Source organism: Tetrao urogallus (genome assembly GCF_951394365.1).
Source record: "Tetrao urogallus genome assembly, chromosome: 16".
In the NCBI taxonomy this organism is placed as follows: Eukaryota; Metazoa; Chordata; class Aves; order Galliformes; family Phasianidae; genus Tetrao; species Tetrao urogallus.
In genome coordinates, this window is record NC_136829.1 from 4,344,832 (window position 1) to 4,364,512 (window position 19,681).

Here is a 19,681-nt window from a genome sequence, read left to right on the forward strand (position 1 = left end):
CTAATGAGGCTGGGGTTAGGTATCTTAGTGTATTTATAGGTACCTGCACAACACCGGAGTGCATATACCTGTGCATGCACTCTTGCTTCTCGCTCAGCTCTGTGTATTCTCCTCACTTGCTCTTATTTATCCTCTTTATTTTGCTTTGCATCCCATCCTTATGTGTATTGACTGTGAGTTTTCCTACTTCCGTGAAGAATGCTCTAATTCTTTCTCTCTCAGCAGTTGCTATGGCAGCTGGTGCAGGCAGTGCCTTATGACCCAGTGCAGAACGGCTTTTGCATACACTCCCACTGCTTGGTTCTTCCTCTGGAGCCTGGCCAGATTTTTGGGAAACCTTATCACCCACTGCAAATGCCTTGACAAAACGAAAGGAAATTAGATTCTGGCACAACCATTAAAAATATCCTAAGCCTTGCTGCTCTCAAACCCGTCGCCCAAAGGATGCTAAATAGGCCAGGAAGATGCTGTTTAATTCTGTCTGCTGATGCCTTTGTAATCAAGAGCCGAGATGCAATCAAGCACCCTGCACTCCTTTTAATTCGGGGAACAAGAGCCCATGTGCAGCTCCTAGCAAGCAGATGCAGTTTCCACTGAGGCCACTGCAATTTGCAACTGCTTATTGCTGAGTTTGGCCTCTGCACCCCTAGATGGCATGAGGCAGAGTGGCTGTAAGTGTTATTCATTTAGGAAACGGGCTAAAGTCAGTGTTTCTTATGCTCAATGTGCACTTTGTACCAGCATCCATCCTTGCAGCCACATTTTTCAAGCTTTGACCTGGGCTCCCTGTTTAATGGTGGGCCTTGGCTGCCCAGCTTTCCATAGAATGATTGAGTTGGAAGAGCCCTCAGAGATCATCCACTTCCAACCCTGACTGTGGGCTGGCTGTCCAGATGCTAATTGCAACTGCTCCAGTTGCACCAGTCCAGGTTGCCCAGGGCCCCATCCAGCCTGGCCTTGAACACCCCCAGGGATGGGGCACCCACAGCTTCACTGTCAAAAATGTCTGTTTTAAAAGAGCAAAATTGTACCAAGAAAATATTCTTGAATGAAAACATTCATACAGCAGTTTTCCTGTGCCAAGGCGTCTCCACTGTCAATGGGGAGAGGAGAGATCCAACTGGGGGCTGCAGCCGAGCCCTGGGGCTGTGAGCTGTGCAGGGACAGGGTGAGGCCAGGCACACGGCCTTCTGCACACAGCTGGCTTCAACCTACTTTGCTTTCTGTAGCTTTCGAACTTTTCTGACCTGGTTTATTTTCTTTCACTTCAGATAGAGCATCTTTAATTAGCAAGCTATCAGGGCAGAGCAGGACTCCTCAGAAACTAAATGGGACTCTTCATTTTGTTCAAATCTTGGCTTGGTAGCCTGAAATAGCAGCCTTTAGGAAGGGCGGGCTGCTGGTGCTCGCGGTCCATCCTGCTCCTGTGAGACGGGCCTGTGCTTATAGAACTTTATGTAAAAGGGCAACTGGAAGGGATTCCCTGTGTGCTTTCATGGCAAATCCAATCTCCGATAACTTCAATCACATTACTGTGAAATGTCATGGATAAGCTGCTGCTCTCCCTTCTGCCACAAATTATACTCATCTGTGACAGTCTTCCATTGCTCCTTGGAGTGAAGAGAGCTCTCACTCCAGCACTGGTCAGTATTGGAGCTGCGGCATGGATTCAGGGTTTGGACCATCACTGCAGTTCCTTTTCCTCTGTGCAGCTTTCCAGCTGTGGGTTTCTTGTGCCATTCCCCAGTTCTGAGTTGCAAACCTAGTGCCATGGACACTTGTGTATCCCGTGGAATGGGCATGGCTGCAGAAAGCAGCAGAACAGGCAGGGATGAGTGTGACATGGGGAGAGCAGCATCCTCTGAGACCACTGTCTGACTGACAGTGGGGAGGGAGCTGTTGGTTTGGGAGCAGGGACTGTTCAACCTTGGTGCTTCTCACATTAATCCTTCTTGTGTTAATGGGCAGCACCACAGCTGTGCAGTGATTAGTGTTGTTAATGATGGGCCAGTGGAGCAGGACTCAGGACTCCCAGCAAGTTACTGAGGTTACACTTAACCCAAATCAGCCCCTGGGAAAAAGTGTTGGCTGTGAGTAGTGGGGAGCTCACCTGGGGCTGTGCAGGTTGGCTGGAGAAGGCAGTGGCTCTCAGTGCTGGTGCTGGGATCTGCCTCCCTGCTGAGGGCCGACACAGTGCTGCTGCTGCACGTATATTATGCTCCTGGACAAATAAATGTCACTTTATAGCTGAGTGCTTTGCCAGATGAATCTGGATCAGTCTCCCTCCCCTTCCTAATCAGGTTAGTTTTCTTTTGCTCTACTCTATTAGGAGAAACCCAGCCTGGTGGGGCTCTATTTCCATCCACGCTCATTCAGCTGATGGCTCTTTCCATCTTGGCTTTACCTGCAGTACTGCTGAGCTGTCTCACGCAGGTGACAGTCTGCTGTATGACTTTGTACATCTTAGCTAGTATTCACTGGGATTATTTTTTGCTGGGTGTTGTGTTTCATTTTCAGACAGTTTAGTTTTATGTTGGTGAGGTGCACTAGATGTAAAGAGATGACAATTGCTCCTAGTTGTCAGAAGGAAAACACTAATTATCCATCATGTTTTACTGAGCCTCTCTTGAACTGATTTACCATAGAAAACAGTTTTCTCATCCTCTGTCTTTGGGAAGTCTGATTCCTATGAGTTCTGCTCTCTTGATGATGGGGACTTACCTGTGTGCATAAAAGAGAAAAAAAGCCCAGCTCGGGGTTAAAACATGTGACAGCCCAGAATTTAAATCACCTGGCTTTAGGAGCACCAAAGCGTCTGTGCTGATGTGCTGTGAAGTCAGTGCTGATGTGCACTGATTTGCTGTGCTTTCCTGAACGCAGCAGGGTTTGGTGAATGCGGTGGGCTGTTTGTTTGCTTTGCACAGGGCTGAGTTTCAGAACAAGCCTCCTGTTCCTGTGAGACAAGATAAGAGCAGTTGGGGGAAATGCAGCTGCGGTGCCTCGCATGGGGCTTGGCTATGAACCGCGCTTCCCGTCGCTCAGAGCAGCACCACTTCCCTGTGTGTCCCTGGGCTTAGAAAAACTGCTCATGTATTTGTTAAATAAATCAGGTTTCTGATGAGCTATCCTTGGCTGCAGCCACGTGTGGTATCTCGAACCCATCTCGCTGTGCTCCTGGTGTTTGTGACACAGATGCAGAGAGGGCATCTTCCAGAGAGCCTCACACAGCCACTTCCTGCCGCCTGGTCGTTTTGTTTTGCTCTTGTGAGCAGCAGTCAGCAGTTTTTATCAAACTCACAGAGGGGAAGTGTTGGTGGAGGGAGTGCATTCATTGCCCTGTGTGGTGCAGCAGTGGGTGGGAGCAGCTGGTGGCTCTGCACAATGGGCCTGCCCTCCTCCCTGCTCTTCGTTCTGGGGATGTGCTTCAGCAGCACCAGGCACCTCCTGATGTCCAGTGAGAAATGGATGCTCCGTCCCTGCAGGTGCCCAAGGCTGTGGATGGGGCCTGAGCAGCCTGATCTGATGAGGGGCTGCCAGCCCATGGCAGGGGTTGGAACAGGATGATCTTTAAGTTTCCACCTGCCCCAAGCCATTCTATGATTCTGTGATTTATCAAGGCTTCTGCATCTTCTGCAGTTCCATCGAGACCCTCCTCCTGCTGCTGTTGGCACAAAGCAGCAAGGTGCAGCTGGTGGAGGAGCAGCCTGGTGCTGGCAAAGGAGGTGGCCCTGTCTCTCGCCCTGTCCCTTGTGTTCCCCACAGTGACTGCTGCAGCTCAACCAGTTGGATTTCTTGGGGTCAGCTTCAAGAAATGTCCCTCATGAAGAGCAGCTCTGTGGGGTTGCGAGTCTCCAGCAGTAGAGAGGTTAACGTGGGCTGTCCCGACCATGTGGCTCATGCCAAGCCTGATTGTCATCTCGCTGCTTTTAGCCCTGCAGTTGTTCTGTCCCAGAGCACTGCCTGTCAGTGAGGACCGTGCGCTTTTTGCTGGGACATCAGCCCTTGCTCCAGTGCTCCCTAATCCAAACTATGGAAGGGAGCACTGCAGCTGCCTGCCCTCCTTGTGCCCTTACCAAAAGAACACGGCAATGTGTGCCTATCCTGCCAGCACAAGGTGCTCCATCCACTGCCAGTAGCTTGCATGCATTTCCCTTGTGCAGTCAGGGCCCAGTTTCGCTCACTCTTTGCTGGCAATCTGCTTCTTCTCAAGTGTCCTCTGCGCTTTTAGAAGAGAGGTGGTGTGCTGGTGGGGCTTGGAGCTGTGCAGTGTTCGCTGCTCCGATGACCGGCAGCAGCAGAAGCGTGTGGGGCAGCTCCAGCTGCATGCATCCTCTTTTCAGAGGGGAATAACTAGAATTTGTTTGAGATTTGTAGATCAGGTTTCCGTTACACAACTGTACGGCTTTCAGCTGCTCGCGTGACAAGCAGCCTTGCTGGGTGCCCTGGTCTGGTTGGCTGCTTTCCCCTGGAGCAGCGCTTTGTGATGGGGTGCACAGGAGGAAATAGACTTCTGTACTGCAGCACCAGCTGGGATGGGAATGGAGGCATAGAATGGGACTTCCTTCAGTCTTCGTAGAACATGGGAAGCATCTCCGAAGCGTTCGTTCCAGACAGGTGTGAGAGGTGCAGGGAGCACACAGGGCCTTCTGCTGTTCATTGTCACATTCTTGTATTGCCACAGCTGAAAGGCACGCAGCTGGGCCTGTTGCTCCTGGGTTATTGCAGCATTAAACATGTAATGAAGAACTCCCTGACGTGGGGAATCCGCTGGTGAAGGAACTTTCTTATACGCAAACAGGAGCAGAATAAAATGGTTCATTAACAAAGCTGGTTTTAATAGAGCAGTTAGTAAAGTTCTTCCACCAGTGTGGAGAGGAGAATGGTCTTGCTGTTGCTAATGGCAAAAGCTGATGGGGAATTTTAATGACTTAATTATTTTGAAAATTGTGTCTTCTTGGGAAACGCAACATACTTTAGCTAACTGAAGCTTTCCTCCACCGTTGCAGAAAGGAAAATGATCATTCCTCTGAGCTTACTCTTTGCTGAAGAGGGAATAGAAGGCAGTTGACTTGAGGCTGCTTCCCCATGGCCTCACTTCCTGGAGGCCACGGAGCTGTAATGCGTCAGCCCTGCTGGGAGCACTCATGTTATGCTTATTAACTTTGTAGGGAGCAGAACTCAGGTAAAACTTGTGAGAGGAGGAGTTCAAGAGGGTCCTCAGTTCTGTGCGCAGGTGGCACAAAGATGAGGTGAGCTGGTCTGGATGCAGAGCTCTGTGTGTCAATTAGAGACCAGCCCAGCTGGTGGCCTGCTGGTTTCGGGACAACCTGAAGATTTGTTGTCTTTGTTTCTGAGGGCTCATGTAAGAGGAGTTCAAACCTTCTGCAAAGAAATTAGGAAATGCTAAGGAAATGAAGTTTTTCTCTTATTGATACTCAAAATAACAGAGCTTAGAGGTGGATTGCAGGGCTGGCAACCTGCAGCAGGTTCACACTGTGGTCTTCATTGAGCAGAGCATCCTCAGCAGGGTCAGGTTTGGGGTCCATAAGGCGAGTGATCTCCAGCTTCAGCCCTGCACTTGGGTTACCCGTGTCCCCTGTGTGCAGCAGCCAGGTTTCTCTGTGAGCCTCCTGCCAGGTCTGTCTCATTCACTGCAAATCCTCCAATGGCTGCAGAAGGGCTGCGTTTCTGCCAAGCGTGGGTATTAATTTCTGATTCAACTCTTAAACATGTGAACCAGTTTCCATGCAGCACTGATTACCTCTGTCGATGTTCTTCAGGGATAATCTCTGACTGCTCTGACAGTGGTTTGTGGTTGCCAAAGGCTCAGAGAGGAGTCCCTGTAGCTCTCCCACTGTTTCCTTTTTCCATAGCCTCCAACAGTGGTGTGCTGATGTGCTGAGTTAGTAGTGGGTTTGGTTGCACTGAAAACAAGCCTGCAGCATGAAGAGGCAGGCTGTGCAGATATTTCCTGGAGTTAGGCTTGCTGGGTGCACAGCGGTACAAAGCTGTGCTGTGCCTGCAGGCCAGGTCCTGCTCGGGTGGCTGGGGGCTTTGCAGCTGCTTGGTGGCTGGGGCAGCTGCCTGTGCTAGAGTGAGGCTGCTGTGTTGCTGTGAGCACAACAAATTCAGTTCCTTCACTCGGTTCTCAGGGCTGACTGATGGAGAGGACAGCAGAGGACAGCAGGAGCACTGCCATGCTTGGAGCTGGGGCTCATGGTGCTGTCACAGCCGTGCCATGGGCTGTCACTGTGACCTTGCTGGAGAAAGCCGAATCTCTGGAGCCTTTGCTCTAACATAGGCTGAGGTGTCACATCTGTGAAACAAGGCAAACATTGGTGGTAAAATCCCAGGAGAGGGCCTGGAGCTCCTTGCTGCTGGCTCTCTGGATGAGAGCTCTGCTGAAATTCAAATCTATGCGTCACTTAAATCCGCTGCTGAATAATTGCAGGCTGCTCCAGCAGGAGGGCTGCAGAGGAGCAGCCGGTATTTCCCTGGTGCGGTTCAGGGCACTGCTTAACTTGTGTGAAAGTGTTCTTTCTGTAGCGTTTGCTTCTTAAAAGGAAACTACAATCTTTTTTCTTATTTTTTTTTAAGAAAGGACTTTCTACTGTGCCGTTTCCGGCAGTGTAGCGTTTCCAGTAAGAAGCCGTGCTGTCAGGTGGGGTGATGATGCAGCAGGTTGTAACTCCTGCTGCGTCCCCAGTCCCTGTGCAGGTGGCAGTGGGTGGCACTGGGGCAGGGGGACGGGGCTGCTGCAGCTCCTGCTGTGGCTGCATGGCACAGGGCTGGGTCAGAGGGCTCTGTGGCATTGCACATCCCAGCACACTGCACAGGGCAGGCACTGCAGCGACTGTGTTATGAGTGTGGGGTTTGATCTTGAGTGTCTTCAGGATCTTCATTCCAGGTATCCTGTAGTACGTGGAGGCAACTTTGAAGGAAGAAAAAAACCCAGAAGTGCTAATCAAGGTCATTGCGGGTGCTGGGAAGGGTGAAGAAGGTGCAAAAAAAGCCAGAGGCAGAGGAAGGCAGGACATACTCATCAGAAAGGGACTCTGAGCTTGGGGAGCAGCTTTCCCTGTGGGGAATTGCTCTGTGCTAATGCAGAACAGCTTGAAAAGCACAGGGATGCTTCCCCTCCAGCACAACCTCTTTTCTGTTACTCCAAATAGAATGTTTCCTGTTTTATAATTGAGCCTCTTGAAGGCATTCCTGTTGCTCAGGTCAGCGTACAGCTGCTGAGCTGAGCCCATAAATGCCTGAAACATGAGCTGGGGAATGGGCTGTTGACTCTGGAACCTAATAATGCTGTAAAACAGCAATAGGAACTATTTCCTGCTGTACAGAGCAGGTTGCAGTATCCTGTTGCAAGTCCTGCAGGCTGCTTGTGTGCAGAGCATGGGGTGGTTGTGTAGTTCTGCCCTTGGCCCTGTTGCCTGTTGCCTATTGTGATAATGGAATGGAGAGCTCCTCGTGTTCTGGGACAGCTGGAGAAATGTACCTCCTGACACCTCTGCTCCCTTTTATTGAAACACTTCCTAAGCTGTAATTGCTATTAAAGCCAATTAATTTTTTTACCCCCTTTTGTTTGTGCCCTGGAAGATTTATTTTCTAATAAGCTTAGTATGGACTTCACAGGCAATGCCTGCTGCACATCTCAGTAGGTTTTGGTCCCTTACATCAGAAGTAGCCTTTGAACAGGTATTTAAGTGGGATCCTTTGTGCTGCTCAGATGAAAGTCTTCAATGTTGTGTTGTCTGGATGGATTTGTGCTGGCATCATGGCTTCAGGAAGAATTTCTGGGGGGAAGAAAGCTGGAAGAGCCCAGAGCAGTGGGAGAGGAGAAAGTTCTGGTGAAGCATTTATTGCTTCTGTAGGTCTTTCAGCTAATTCTGCCTGAAGCAGAGGGGTCTGCACACTGAACCCAGTGTGTAAGGAGCCAGCTGCAGGTGGGTTGCAGCTTCCTGTGGAGCTCCATATGCACACTACTGTCTCACCTGGCTCCAAAGACCCTCCAAAGAGAATCATAGGTTGAAAAAGAACATCAGGATCACCCAGTCCAACCTCAATCCATCTCACCATGCCCACTGACTGTATCCCTGTGTGCCACATCTCCACGGTTCTTAAACACCTCCAGTGACAGTGACCCCACCACTCCTGGGCAGCTGTGCCACTGCATCTTCTCTTTCTGAGAAGACATTTATCCTAATATCCAACCTGAAGGGGGCCAGTCCCACCTGCACACTGTGCAGTGCCTCGTGCTGAGCATCGCAGCACCCCAAAGCCCTGCACTGCTCAGCTCATCGCTGCAGCTTCTGAGTTACTAATGGAGAACTTCACCTTGGTCTCCTTGACCCGTAGCTCTGTAAATCTGACTTAAAGGTTTTTATTAAGGTCTCTTCAGGTAGTTGCAGTTCTTAGAAAATACTCCAAAATGCCTCTTAGAGAGAGAAGAGGCTCGTGGGCAGCCCAGGTGTCACTGTCACAATGATATTGGGGAATCTGCTTTCCTGGCTGCCTGCCCGCAGCAATCCTGCTGAAGGCAGCTGAGCCTGAGGGTTATATAAAACACTCATCCCTTCATCGTCTGTTTAAAAACCATACCAAAATGATTTATTTATTCTTCTGATAACAGATGAGGAATGGGAACCAAGCAAATAAATTCAGCTTCCCTTTATGTGTTTAGTATGTCCAGCATGGACCAATGTCACAGTTAGGGTGAGCAGAAGGGGAGGAGGGGATGCTTTTTCATGTGATGCTGCATCCTTAGGAGGGCTTGTCAGACAGCAGCATCCTGTAATTTTTATTTTCTCTATTGGAATGAATTTGGCTTTGTTTCTGCTGTATCCTCAGTGCAGTGCTGGCTGCAGATGGGTAGCTTGCATAGCGTTACTCATCTGAATAATCCCAGGTGGATGGCAGCCATAAAAGATGCTTCAGCATCACTAGCGCTGAATGGATTTTGTGAGCCTGAAGTCCTGAAGACACGGAACAAGAGAAATGTGGTCTGCAGCAGGGCCTGGCCAGTGGCCCAATGGTCACAGTGCTTTATCTCTTTGGGCAGTAGTCCCTGCACTGTGTTATCCTCGGTGCACGGTACTGTGATGATGGATAGGAGTCCAAACGTGGTGCAGAAATGGTTGAAGTAGACACTAAGAGGGGGAGAAAGTATTGGACTGCATGCATTAAACAAACGTGTAAGTTGTCAGCAGCTCTCACTTGGTGTGAATGAAGGCTGGCTGGGAAGCAGACCGTGGTGCATTTGCACAGGAGGTGGCTGCCCCACTGCTCTGTGAATGTGGCACAAGGCATGCAGGGCTCTGCTGGCCTCCTCCCAAACCTCCCTGCTTCTGTGGGGGTGTTGGAAGGAATGCGTGTGCCCGGCTGTAAACCAGGTGGGAGGTGTCTGTGCAGGCTGGGAACCTTCCTGAAAAGGCTGAGCTGCAATGGATGTCTCAGCTCAGCAGACAAAATGGGCCGTGTTTATTTTTAGGTGTGCAAACTGTCATTTGATGGTTCAGAAAGCCTCAGGGAGCTGCGGGGTTTGTCCCCGACCTGGGGTGGGCTCCCAGTGTGTGTTACAGGAGAGGAGGGTGATGCTCCTGTAGCTCATCCAGTAGCTGCTTTGCATTTAGCAGTGCTCATAAACAGGAGTGTCACAGTGTGCTGTGTTAGAAGCTGGATGCTTTGTTGGCACAGCGCTCACTGCCTCAGTGCTGTCTTTCTGGCAAACGTTCCCCTGCACAGCAAACATCTCAGCCAGGCTCAGGGTTGGGACCTTTGCCCACACGGTGCAGGGAGCAGTTCTGAGCAGTGTTAGTGGTTGGGGCTGCGTTTGGGTGGGAGTGTAGAAGCACGCAGCAATGCAGGTGAAACAGCTCAGCATTTACTCTGTAAAAGCGGGCATGAACGTCTGAGAATCTTTCCACTGCCTTCGAAATCTCAGCGCAGCAGTTTCTAACAGTGACCTTTAGGAGCAGGGAAGGTGAAATAGAGGAGTTTCAGCATCACTTTCACAAAGAAGTCACTGAGTGCAAAGGACCAAGTAAGCCCGGATCTGTAAGAGTGGAGGGCTGCGTGCATGGAACGCACAGGTTAGTCCTAAGCTGGACGGTTTGCCACTGTGCATTTTTGAGAGGAATCTCATCAAAAGAAGTGTATTTTGGTGTTGTGTGATTGTTTGTTTGTTTCCCTCCCTCCACAGCGGCAGTTGCCTTTTTATTTTATGACCAGTAATACCTGAGGTATGCAGGCAACAGGTACAGAAGGGAGCGCACCTAGAGCTGGATGGTGCAGCTCACTGGTGTAGGGGGATCTGTGCTGACGGAGGCATTTTTCTCCATGGGAAATCCTCCGTCTGCTTGAGGAACTTTTCTGGAACAGCTGTTTCTGCTATAACCTCTGCAGGAATTCACAGAATGACCAGTGATGGTGCTATGATAGCTCGGAAGGTGAGAGCCCGTTGCCCTGGGGGGGGCTTTGCAGTGGCTTTTTGCTTTCCCTCTGATGGATGGGTTTGTGGCATGAAGTGAGGCTGTGAGAAGCGGTTGGCTGTGTGCAGGGGGCTGCCCAGGCTGTCCCAGGACTTGTGACAAAGGAGCTTACAGCCTGATCCACTCTGGGTGTATTTTCACAGCTGCTGTGGGAGCGGTTTCCATGCAACTCAGCACAGATGTGAATGATCAAATATAAATTGAAGATTGATGCACTCCACCTTGGTGTGTGAGAGGCTCAATTAGAGGCAGAGCAGGCAGAATAATGGAAAATGCATTTGAGTGATGGTTTGGGTAGTGTAATTTGCAATGAATTATTCGCAACAATTTGTTCACCCCACTCTCATTGTGATCATTTTCAGGCCTTCATTTGCTGCGTTTTTGAATGCTCTTCCCACAACCTGTACCGAAGCAAATCCCCGCACGCGGCCCCTTCTCCCCACCCACACGAAGGACAGGTTTGAAGGAGCTCAGCATCTCAGCACAGAGCTCCCTGGAAGAAATTAATCAGAAGTGTTGAGGTTGAGGAGTTCACACCTGCAGTGTGCTGAGGTTTTCCCCACCCAGCAGCCGCCAGCTGCTGTCAGGTTATCCATGTCCCTGTAGCTGGAATGTGGGTTTCCTGCCTGTGTGGCCTGGCATGGGCCAGGAGCTGGGAGGGAAGGGGCTGAGTCACACAAAGCTACTCCATAGCCAGCTGGGATTTATGCCACCACATCCTCCCCATGGAGGGGCAGCACTTGCAGGTTGATCTGCCAGCATCTACTTGTCCAAATCTCCGTAATCAGGAAACGTGATTATGGGGCTGTGTGTCATTAGAACGCAGGGCCTCCACAATGGCTCAGATTGAGTTAAAGCCTGAATGGCAGAGCATCCACAGTAAGTAACAGCCGAGCAGAGCTGTGGGGAAGCTGCCCATCGTCAGCCCTCACTGCATGGATGTGTGGGGTCAGGGCTTTTATTGCAGCTGGGTGCGTGGGTATGGATGTGGGCTTCCTGCACTGCCTCCGAGCTGGAAAAAACAGCCAGGATTCGGGCTTTGCAGTTGTGTGGGGTGAGTTTTGTTCTTTGCTGTCTTCTCTTTTATTTGGTATTGGCTTTCTCTCGCACATCTGAATGCCTTTGTATTGTTTCCAGCAAGTGGAAACATGCCTCAGACTGGTGGCATCCACACAAAATTTCACTTGGGTTTCGATTTGACTGTCTTGTAAGTGTGCCTTCAGCTGAACAGAGCTTTGTTCATCACTACTGCTCGTGGCTGCAGCACAGAGCTGCGTGGGGCTGCAGGGCTCACTGCCTTTGCTCTCGGTTATCACTGCCAGCACTGAAGTTCACTGCCCTTTTACTGCTCCTTACTTTGCAGCTCTGGTTTTGCTCAGTCTCCTTGCCAGCAGATCAGGTGGGGTTGCAGCATCTGCTGCTGTGTTGGTCCCGAGGGGAGCAGCTACGAGCTCTTGCTCTGCCTGGGCTGGCACTGACATCTGGGGTGGGAAAAGCACTAGGTAGTGAAATCTCTGGAGAAAAAGCAAGGAGTGAGAAAGCAAACAGAAGATGGGTGTGGATCATCCTGACCTGTCAGTGGAGTTGAATTTGAAGAGTTCCTGCTGTTGCTGTCAAATTGCTTCCTCTACCTTATTGCTATTACCCCCATGGAGGAGCTGCACCTCAAAGCAAACTTTGTCTTTTACCTAAGGGCTAATGGCTTTTTATGTGCTTCCAAAATTTGCATTTTAATGGAATAAATCTTATCCTTACCCCCCAAAGCAGCAATCAAAAAGTTAAGCCTCTGGCATGCTTTCCTCAAATACCCAACCACTCATGCAAAGGGTCCAGAGCAACCCTGGTGTGTTTTAATGTGCCAGGGCCCCTGAGTGCATTGGGTGCCTTGTACCAACCAGGCTGATGGCTTCTGGAGACAATACCTCATCCTCCCACAGTGAGATCTCTCTCATGGTTGAAACCCAGACCCTTAGGCTCTCTGACCACCTCAGAGCCCTTGCAGCATGCAGAGGTTGCAAAGCAAAAGATGAAAACGTGAATTGTTCTGCACACCCACATGGAAATGGGAGCTGTCATAAAGCCTCCTTTGGATGGAGGCTGGGCAGAAAGCTGTGTGCTGCTGCTCTCTGCTGGATGGAGCCAGCAGGGTGCCCAGGGCTGCTGAGGGAGTGGGTGCCTGCTCTGACCTTGCTCTCCTCTTCCTCTTTGCAGTGTGCTACCTGCTGAAGAGCAACATCAGCCCTGACCTGTGCAACGAGGACGGACTGACCGCACTGCACCAGGTGAGGCTGCAGGATGGAGTGTTCCCAGGCATTGTTGCTTGCTCAGAGCTGGGTCACTTTGCCACGCTGCTCTGGTCTGTGGGCTGAGATCCAGCATGTTAGCTCACATTAGTAGACTACTGACCGTTGCTTTGGAATGGGTTTAAATAAATGATGGAAGAGGTGTCAGAGGAGCCCCCACAGCTCTCTGTTGGCTCAGGGATATGGGCTGGTTTGTGTGAGACGGCCACAGCTGATGGCAGTAAAGCACAGGGCTGTCATCCTGCTGCAAGTCTGCATCCTTCCTCGCGACCTTCCTGCCATGAGGGTTTGTTATTCTTCCTATAGCCCCATCCCCATTCTGTGAATCGTGGGGCACAGAACCAGAGCCTCAGTGTCATCAATTTTAAATCTCTCCAAACACGTCAAAAAGCCAAGTCTTTAGAGAGGAGACATTGATTTGTTCTGCGTAGGGTGCACAAATCAGATGTGCAGAATTTCTGCACTGGCTTCTATTTCTAGTCCAAAAGGTTTTCAGTGCACACCTACCTAAGTCACACCTACCTACTGCATATTCATAGCATTATGTAAATGCAAGGGTACATAACATATTTGAGCATTCTGCACTTATGTGGGGGTCTTTGGTTGTTTGGGGAGGTGTCCCACTCCTCGCTTTATCCATGTTTGGGTACAAGAACACCCAGTCCCTTCTGGTTTGTTGCTGTTTTGGACTTGTGCCTCACTTCAAGGATGTCTGTCCTTGTTTCCTATTCATGGCAATCTCGGATCTTTGAAGAGAATCATTCCATCTCAGGAAGATTGTTTTTTTTCTAAGTAAGCGGGACACCTGGAACTTAAAGCAGAGCTGCAACCTTGAGCAGAATACCTCAGCCAGACAAAAATGTTAATTAGCTCAGGAGCCATCACTGGGACAGTCCCCAGGCTGTGCCTGGAAGCCACCACCTCCTCTCAAAGCAGTGGTGTAGCTCTGGGGTGTAGCTCTGGAATGTGACTTTTCTCCATTTAAACAATCCTACTGACTTGGGATTTTCATCTTTTCTGCACGTTGCTTTTGTCCTCAGGGCTGGATGGATGTTGGCCTGAAAAGGCTAGCTGGCTCCTAGAGGGCACCCAGAGGTGTCCCACCGCTGGCTGCTGAAGCCCTGAAGTGCTTTGTCTACTAAAGGATCAGTTTTGGTAAAGGTTCATTTGGTGATCAAGGTGGAGCTTTGCCTTCACAAGAATTAATTGAATCCCTGAGCAGGGAGAAGCTGCCAAATGATCACAAATGCCCATTACCAGTGGCTTCCAAGAAAGGATGCAGCGTATGCTTCTGTGATAACTTGGCTGCTTGACAGGCATGATTTTGGTCTCACTTTCCCATATAAATAGTAAACAGAAATAGAAATACACACAGGGTGCTTGTTGCTGCCGAGATGCTTGCTGTGGGAGTAGATCAGCCCCTGGCAGTCTTGTGCTGCAGTGCGTGGGTCTGCAGCAACGCACAGCCAACAAGCAGGCTGTCTGCACAAGGACAAATCTTGTTCTGGTGTCTCATGAGTGCATTCAAGTCACAGAGTGAGCACGAGGTGGATCAAAGCAAATTCCACCTTTCCAGGAAGACAGCCAGGGCCCTTCTTGCAGGTTGCCTCTGGGCTATGGTGTGAATGCATCAAGTCTTCCAGGAAAGATGTCCCATGGAGTCCTTCATAGTTCTGGGAATCCAGCTTGTGTCTCTTCAGATGACATTGGTGGGAAGCATGAGCTGCTTATGTGCTGCTCATCATATGCCACTGTGGGGGATTTTCCCTAAGAAGAGGGAATGTTGGCTTGTCAGCTCATCCCTTGGTATGTGGCCATACTGGTTACCTTGAATTTCTGCTGTGTTTGCTCTTGAATATGGAAGACCCTGAGGAGCAGCTGTATATATATGTGCTGTTGTTCCCCCACTGCTTCAGCCCCAAACAAGGTCCTGTAGAACATCAGTGACCTTCAGTCCATCCATCATGGGTGTTCTGCACATTGTCTTTCTGACCTGGATGTGCTGAATGTGATGTTGGAGATGCTTGTTGCCAAACACTGCAGCATAGAGTAGGTCCTTGTGTCCAGGTACAACTGAACAGATATGAGCCCTCTGCTTCCCGAAGTAAAAAACCAAACCAATCTGTTTCCATCTCTCCCTCAACAGTGCTGCATAGACAACTATGAAGAGATTGTTAAGCTCCTCCTCAGCCATGGGGCCAATGTCAATGCCAAGGACAACGAGCTGTGGACTCCCCTGCATGCAGCAGCCACGTGTGGTCACATCAACCTGGTGAAGATCCTCATCCAGCAGTAGGTGGCTTGTTATGTCTGTCCCTTTTGGCAAGTCTGATTTCACCCACAGCTTCTGTTGGTGGAATCTGGGACTGTTTGGGACCTCTTGGAGATGGTAATTGCCTGCTCCCAGGCTGTTGATGAGAACCCTTCCTGCATTGGGGAAGAGGAGGAGGAAGAGCAGGAGGGCTGAGGAAACGTGGTAAAACCCCAGTAGGCTTGACTCAGTTTTATGAAGCTTTTGGGACTGAACTAAAATTGGCCAAATTTGGGGTAAAAAAGAAAAAGGACATGAAATCTAAATGCAGGTGGATACTGTTTTTCCAGTGCTGGTAACTGGCCAAATAGATTGGAGGTCAACTAAGGACCACTTAATAGATAATTAAAATGATGTGGTTCAGAGGGTGCTGGAAGTTTTCTACCCTGTGGGGTAGAGTTGATATGGAGGCTTAGGGAATTGCTTTTGGAAAATCAGAAAAATAAACCTGGCACTGGGTGATTTTTCTACATTTTTTTTGGTTTTGCCAATGGTCCTGTGGTTAGACAGAAGGCTCCCTCTGCCATTCAGCCCTTGTCTTTTACAGCTTCTCTGTTCCTTGTGAACTTTTCTTTCAAGGACTGCCAGATGCCCAGGTAACAAGCACCTGGTAATTGCTTGGCATGCTTATCCAGAAACTCAGCAAATGAATGATTTCTGTCACTGAGAAGCTGATGGTGTGTTTGGTGCCAGGAGGAGAGCGAGGACCAGGAGCAGCTCAGTGCCTCACGTACCCCCAGCCCATGATGGAGGTTCATCCACGTTTGGAATTTGTCTTCCCCATCTGTAGCTCTTTGGCTGTTTTCAATCTTTCTTCACTGACATAAAGGTTGGGGCCATTTGTGCAGCTAGCAAAAACCAGCCAGGGTTTAGTAAGTGTTTATCTCAGTGTTGGACTGCCAGCTCTCGGATGTCCCGGGTCGTTTCTGTTAACGCCTCTTTCCCCTCGCAGTGGAGCAGACCTGCTGGCGGTGAACGCGGACGGCAACATGCCCTATGACCTCTGTGAGGATGAGCCAACCCTGGATGTCATTGAGACGTGCATGGCCTATCAGGGTAAGGAGATTGAGAACGTGCAAAAGACAGAAGTGGGCCCATGTAGCACTAAAAATTACCTTCTCAGCTCTTGTTTGGCCCCTCAAGAAAAGCAGAGAGCTGTGCCTGCCATAGATTTCTGGCGCTTGCCTCTGTTTAGTTTCTCTGATTCCTAAACAATGATGATGGTGAAGTCCCTTCACCTCTGAAAAGGATGTTGAGGCTGTGCCAACCAGCCAGGACTCGATGAATACAGTTTTACTCAACCACTGGAGACAAAGACCCTTCCCAACTCTTTAACTGGAATTTTAACAGGAATTACACAGGAAAAAATCAATGAGATGCGGGCTGCCCCGGAGCAGGTCATGATCTGTGACATTCATGACATACTTGCGACTGGCCAGGACCTGAACAGGACTGATGCCCAAGGTGCCACGCTGGTGAGTGAAACTGCATGGCTTCATCTCAACTTCCTGCAGCCTGCGGGCGATGAAACCTGCCCTGTGGCAGGCAGTGGTACAGCAGCAACACAGACAGGTCACTGAGAAGAGCGAGGAAGCTGTTTGGATTGTTCTCTCTGTTTTGGTCTTGACATGTAGGATAAATGAGTACAGCTCATGAGCAAAGCCAGCACAGCTTACTGCCTATCCCTGTCCTTTTTGGAACAAGTTATCTGTCATTAGCTATAAACAGGAGAGAGAATGGCTGTTTATGAGGGTGGATACTGATGGGACAAGGGGGAATGGTTTTAAACTGAGACAGGGGAGGTTTAGGTTGGATATTAGGAGGAAGTTTTTCACTCAGAGGGTGGTGATGCACTGGAACAGGTTGCCCAAAGAGGTTGTGGATGCCCCATCCCTGCAGGCATTCAAGGCCAGGCTGGATGTGGCTCTGGGCAGCCTGGTCTGCTGGTTGGCAACACCAATCACCAATAGCAGGGGGTTGGAACTGGATAAGCATTGTGGTCTTTTTCAACCCAGCCCATTCTATGGTTCTATGATTCAAGCCCCCATTTGCTTGTCTGACTGCTTCTGAGTGGTAACTGACTCCTTGTTAAGCCATGTGACCTCTAGACAGTAGGACCCAGTGCCATACAATTCATGTAAAAATCAACTGAATGGTCAGAAAGCATTAGAATTTTTTTCCAGATGAGTGTTTAGCTTCCTGTGGTAGAATCCATGTGGGAAAACCTTGAAAAGAAGCTTTTGTGCTTCTTGTCAGCACAGCTGAAAAAGAATGAGCTCTGAGTGGAGTTGGTGCCTTCAGAACAGTGCCCAGGTCAGTGCTGTGCTCAGAAAGGCAGCAGCAGGCAGCAGTTGTGAAAACCTTCAGAGGCACAAAATGTGGTGGAGAATGGGAGTCTATTATTGATGTCTTCAGAGCGAAGGGTGTAGCTGTAGGCTGGGATCTGAAAAAGTCAGATTCCTTTAACTTAAAGTAGCCACAGATGTAAATGTTTCTGATTTTCAAATGGTGAAAGCAATCAGAAGAGGTTGGAAGTGCGCTCGCACAAAGGGAGTGCTGACTAAAGCAGGCTGGGCAGTTGGTCAGCAAATCACATCTCCAGCCCTTGGTGGGGAAGAGATGTTTGCTGGCATGGAGAGTGCAGAGTTCACAGCAGGAGATGTTCCCCGTTGCAGGTTTGCACTCTGATGGTGCTGTTTGCTTACAGACTGGGAAGTACTTAGGAGACCTTGATTTAAAATAGAAAACAGTATGCTTTTAACCCATATATGTAAGTGATCTTAAGCACTTGCCTTTCCAAACAGAATTACATGCAGGTTGCACTAAGTTTCAGTCATGGAAACAAGATGCTTTTGACTTGAAATGTATCTGCAAAATTTGGAATGTGCTGCCCATGTAAATTTAGACTCAGATGCTATACAAAAATTCCACTGAAATTTGCTGTAAAAAATGCCCATTCATGATCCTTGCAGGTGGCTCATGCTCTCTTCCTTGTCTCCTAGCTGCACATAGCCGCAGCCAATGGGTATCTGCACGCAGCTGAAGTCCTTCTTGATCAGGGGGCAAGCCTGGATGTGAAGGACTGGGACGGCTGGGAACCTCTTCATGCTGCAGCTTTCTGGGGACAGGTGAGGATTTTGATGCAAATGTCAGCTACGAGGGTGACATCGCTTTCTGCCTGGACAGACCGTGGAGCACTCTGCCAATGGGAGCAATCTGTGCTAGGACTGAGCTTGCTGCACGGTGGCAGATGATAGCCCTGGAGCTCCAGAAAGAACCTTTTGCTGAGAAAGGTTGGGAGAGTATGTCTGTGTGGTGAATGGTGGGAACTGTGTTTAACATTGTGTACATACCAGAATAATTTGAGGCGAGTTGAGTATGCATGCCATTGCCTCTTCTCAGTTTTGAGGCAGAAAAGGATTGCCTCAAATACTTCTGTCAATTGGCTTTCTTTCCCTTCCTTTAGATGCAGATGGCTGAGTTACTCGTGTCCCATGGGGCTAGCCTGAGTGCCAGGACATCTTTGGATGAGATGCCAATAGGTGAGTTGACTAACATTAAAAAGCAGATCAAAGTTACTAAGAAAGGCATTCAGAAGCTCTTTGCTTTAAGCTTACTGGGTCTTCAGATGGAGCTTTCAGAAGCATTAGCTTTTCATTTTTCAGATGTCTAGAATCAAAGCTGGGGGACTGAAGTTTTAAAGAGCCTGATTCATTATTTCTGAAAATAGTTCCTCCTACTCATTTAAAAAAAGAAAAAAAAAGAAAAATTAATTTCTTGAGCTCTGAGTTTTTATCTTTTTCGCGCTCATGTCATCCCACAATTCCTGTGCTTTGGAGTCTATCCGCTCCTTCATTGTGGTCTTGGATGTGCCCCAAGCAGCAGGGTTTGCAGTACCACTTCTGAAACTGTTGAGTGCAGCCCTAAGACTTAGATGTCTCCAGCTCTGCCTTGATGCAATGAAGTGTGGGAACCTGTTGGGGCTGAAGAAGAAAAACACACACAGTTCCTGGAATAGATTGGAAGTAGAAGTGCCAAAGTGCTAGCACCTGGCCAAGAGTATTACAATCTTATGCCGTGTTTTCTTTTGCCAAAAGGTTTTCTGAGTGTTAACTGAAAAATCCGTGTGTTCTCATTTTGAAGGATAGAAGTTCTTGTCTCCTACCACGACTGCTCTGTTTTCGTCTATTCTCCTTAATTTTGGAGAAATTAAAAAAAGCTGCACTCAGGGGAGGTATGGGCTGATAATTAGGGAAATGTATTTTCCTTCCACTTGAAGCTTTGAGACACTGCTTGATGTCTCTTTCACCCATTCACAGGAGAAGGCACAGCCTGCCACCGGAGTTATGATGAAGCCTGGCTGAATAGCTGGATTGTTGCAAAGCTGAGCCACAGAGCTCTTGCTTTCTGATTCCACTTAGTCGTCCCTACCACCGTTTGTTTGGAGACAAATGTGCCTAAGCATATTTTGCTTAAATTTCCCTCCTTCCTCTGAGCATTTAGAGTTTTATTTACTAGGAAGGCATAATCTTTAACGTGGTGTTAACAGCACCGCATTTGAATGCTCTAACTAG

At 49.2% G+C, this 19,681-nt stretch overlaps 1 protein-coding gene across 2 annotated transcripts in view; it reads left to right on the forward strand.

The window, feature by feature from the left end:
• PPP1R16B (protein phosphatase 1 regulatory subunit 16B) overlaps positions 1 to 19,681 on the forward strand; it is a gene marked incomplete at both ends in the record, with an annotated part of 29,074 nt that overhangs the window by 7,064 nt on the left and 2,329 nt on the right. The window contains 6 exons of one of the 2 annotated variants that reach the window (XM_079543338.1): positions 12,705 to 12,775; positions 14,943 to 15,088; positions 16,060 to 16,163; positions 16,458 to 16,582; positions 18,110 to 18,235; positions 18,574 to 18,649. In XM_079543338.1, coding sequence (XP_079399464.1) covers positions 12,705 to 12,775; positions 14,943 to 15,088; positions 16,060 to 16,163; positions 16,458 to 16,582; positions 18,110 to 18,235; positions 18,574 to 18,649 — 648 coding nt within the window. The remainder of the gene's footprint in view (positions 1 to 12,704; positions 12,776 to 14,942; positions 15,089 to 16,059; positions 16,164 to 16,457; positions 16,583 to 18,109; positions 18,236 to 18,573; positions 18,650 to 19,681) is intronic. The other variant, XM_079543337.1, reaches the window with a different exon arrangement.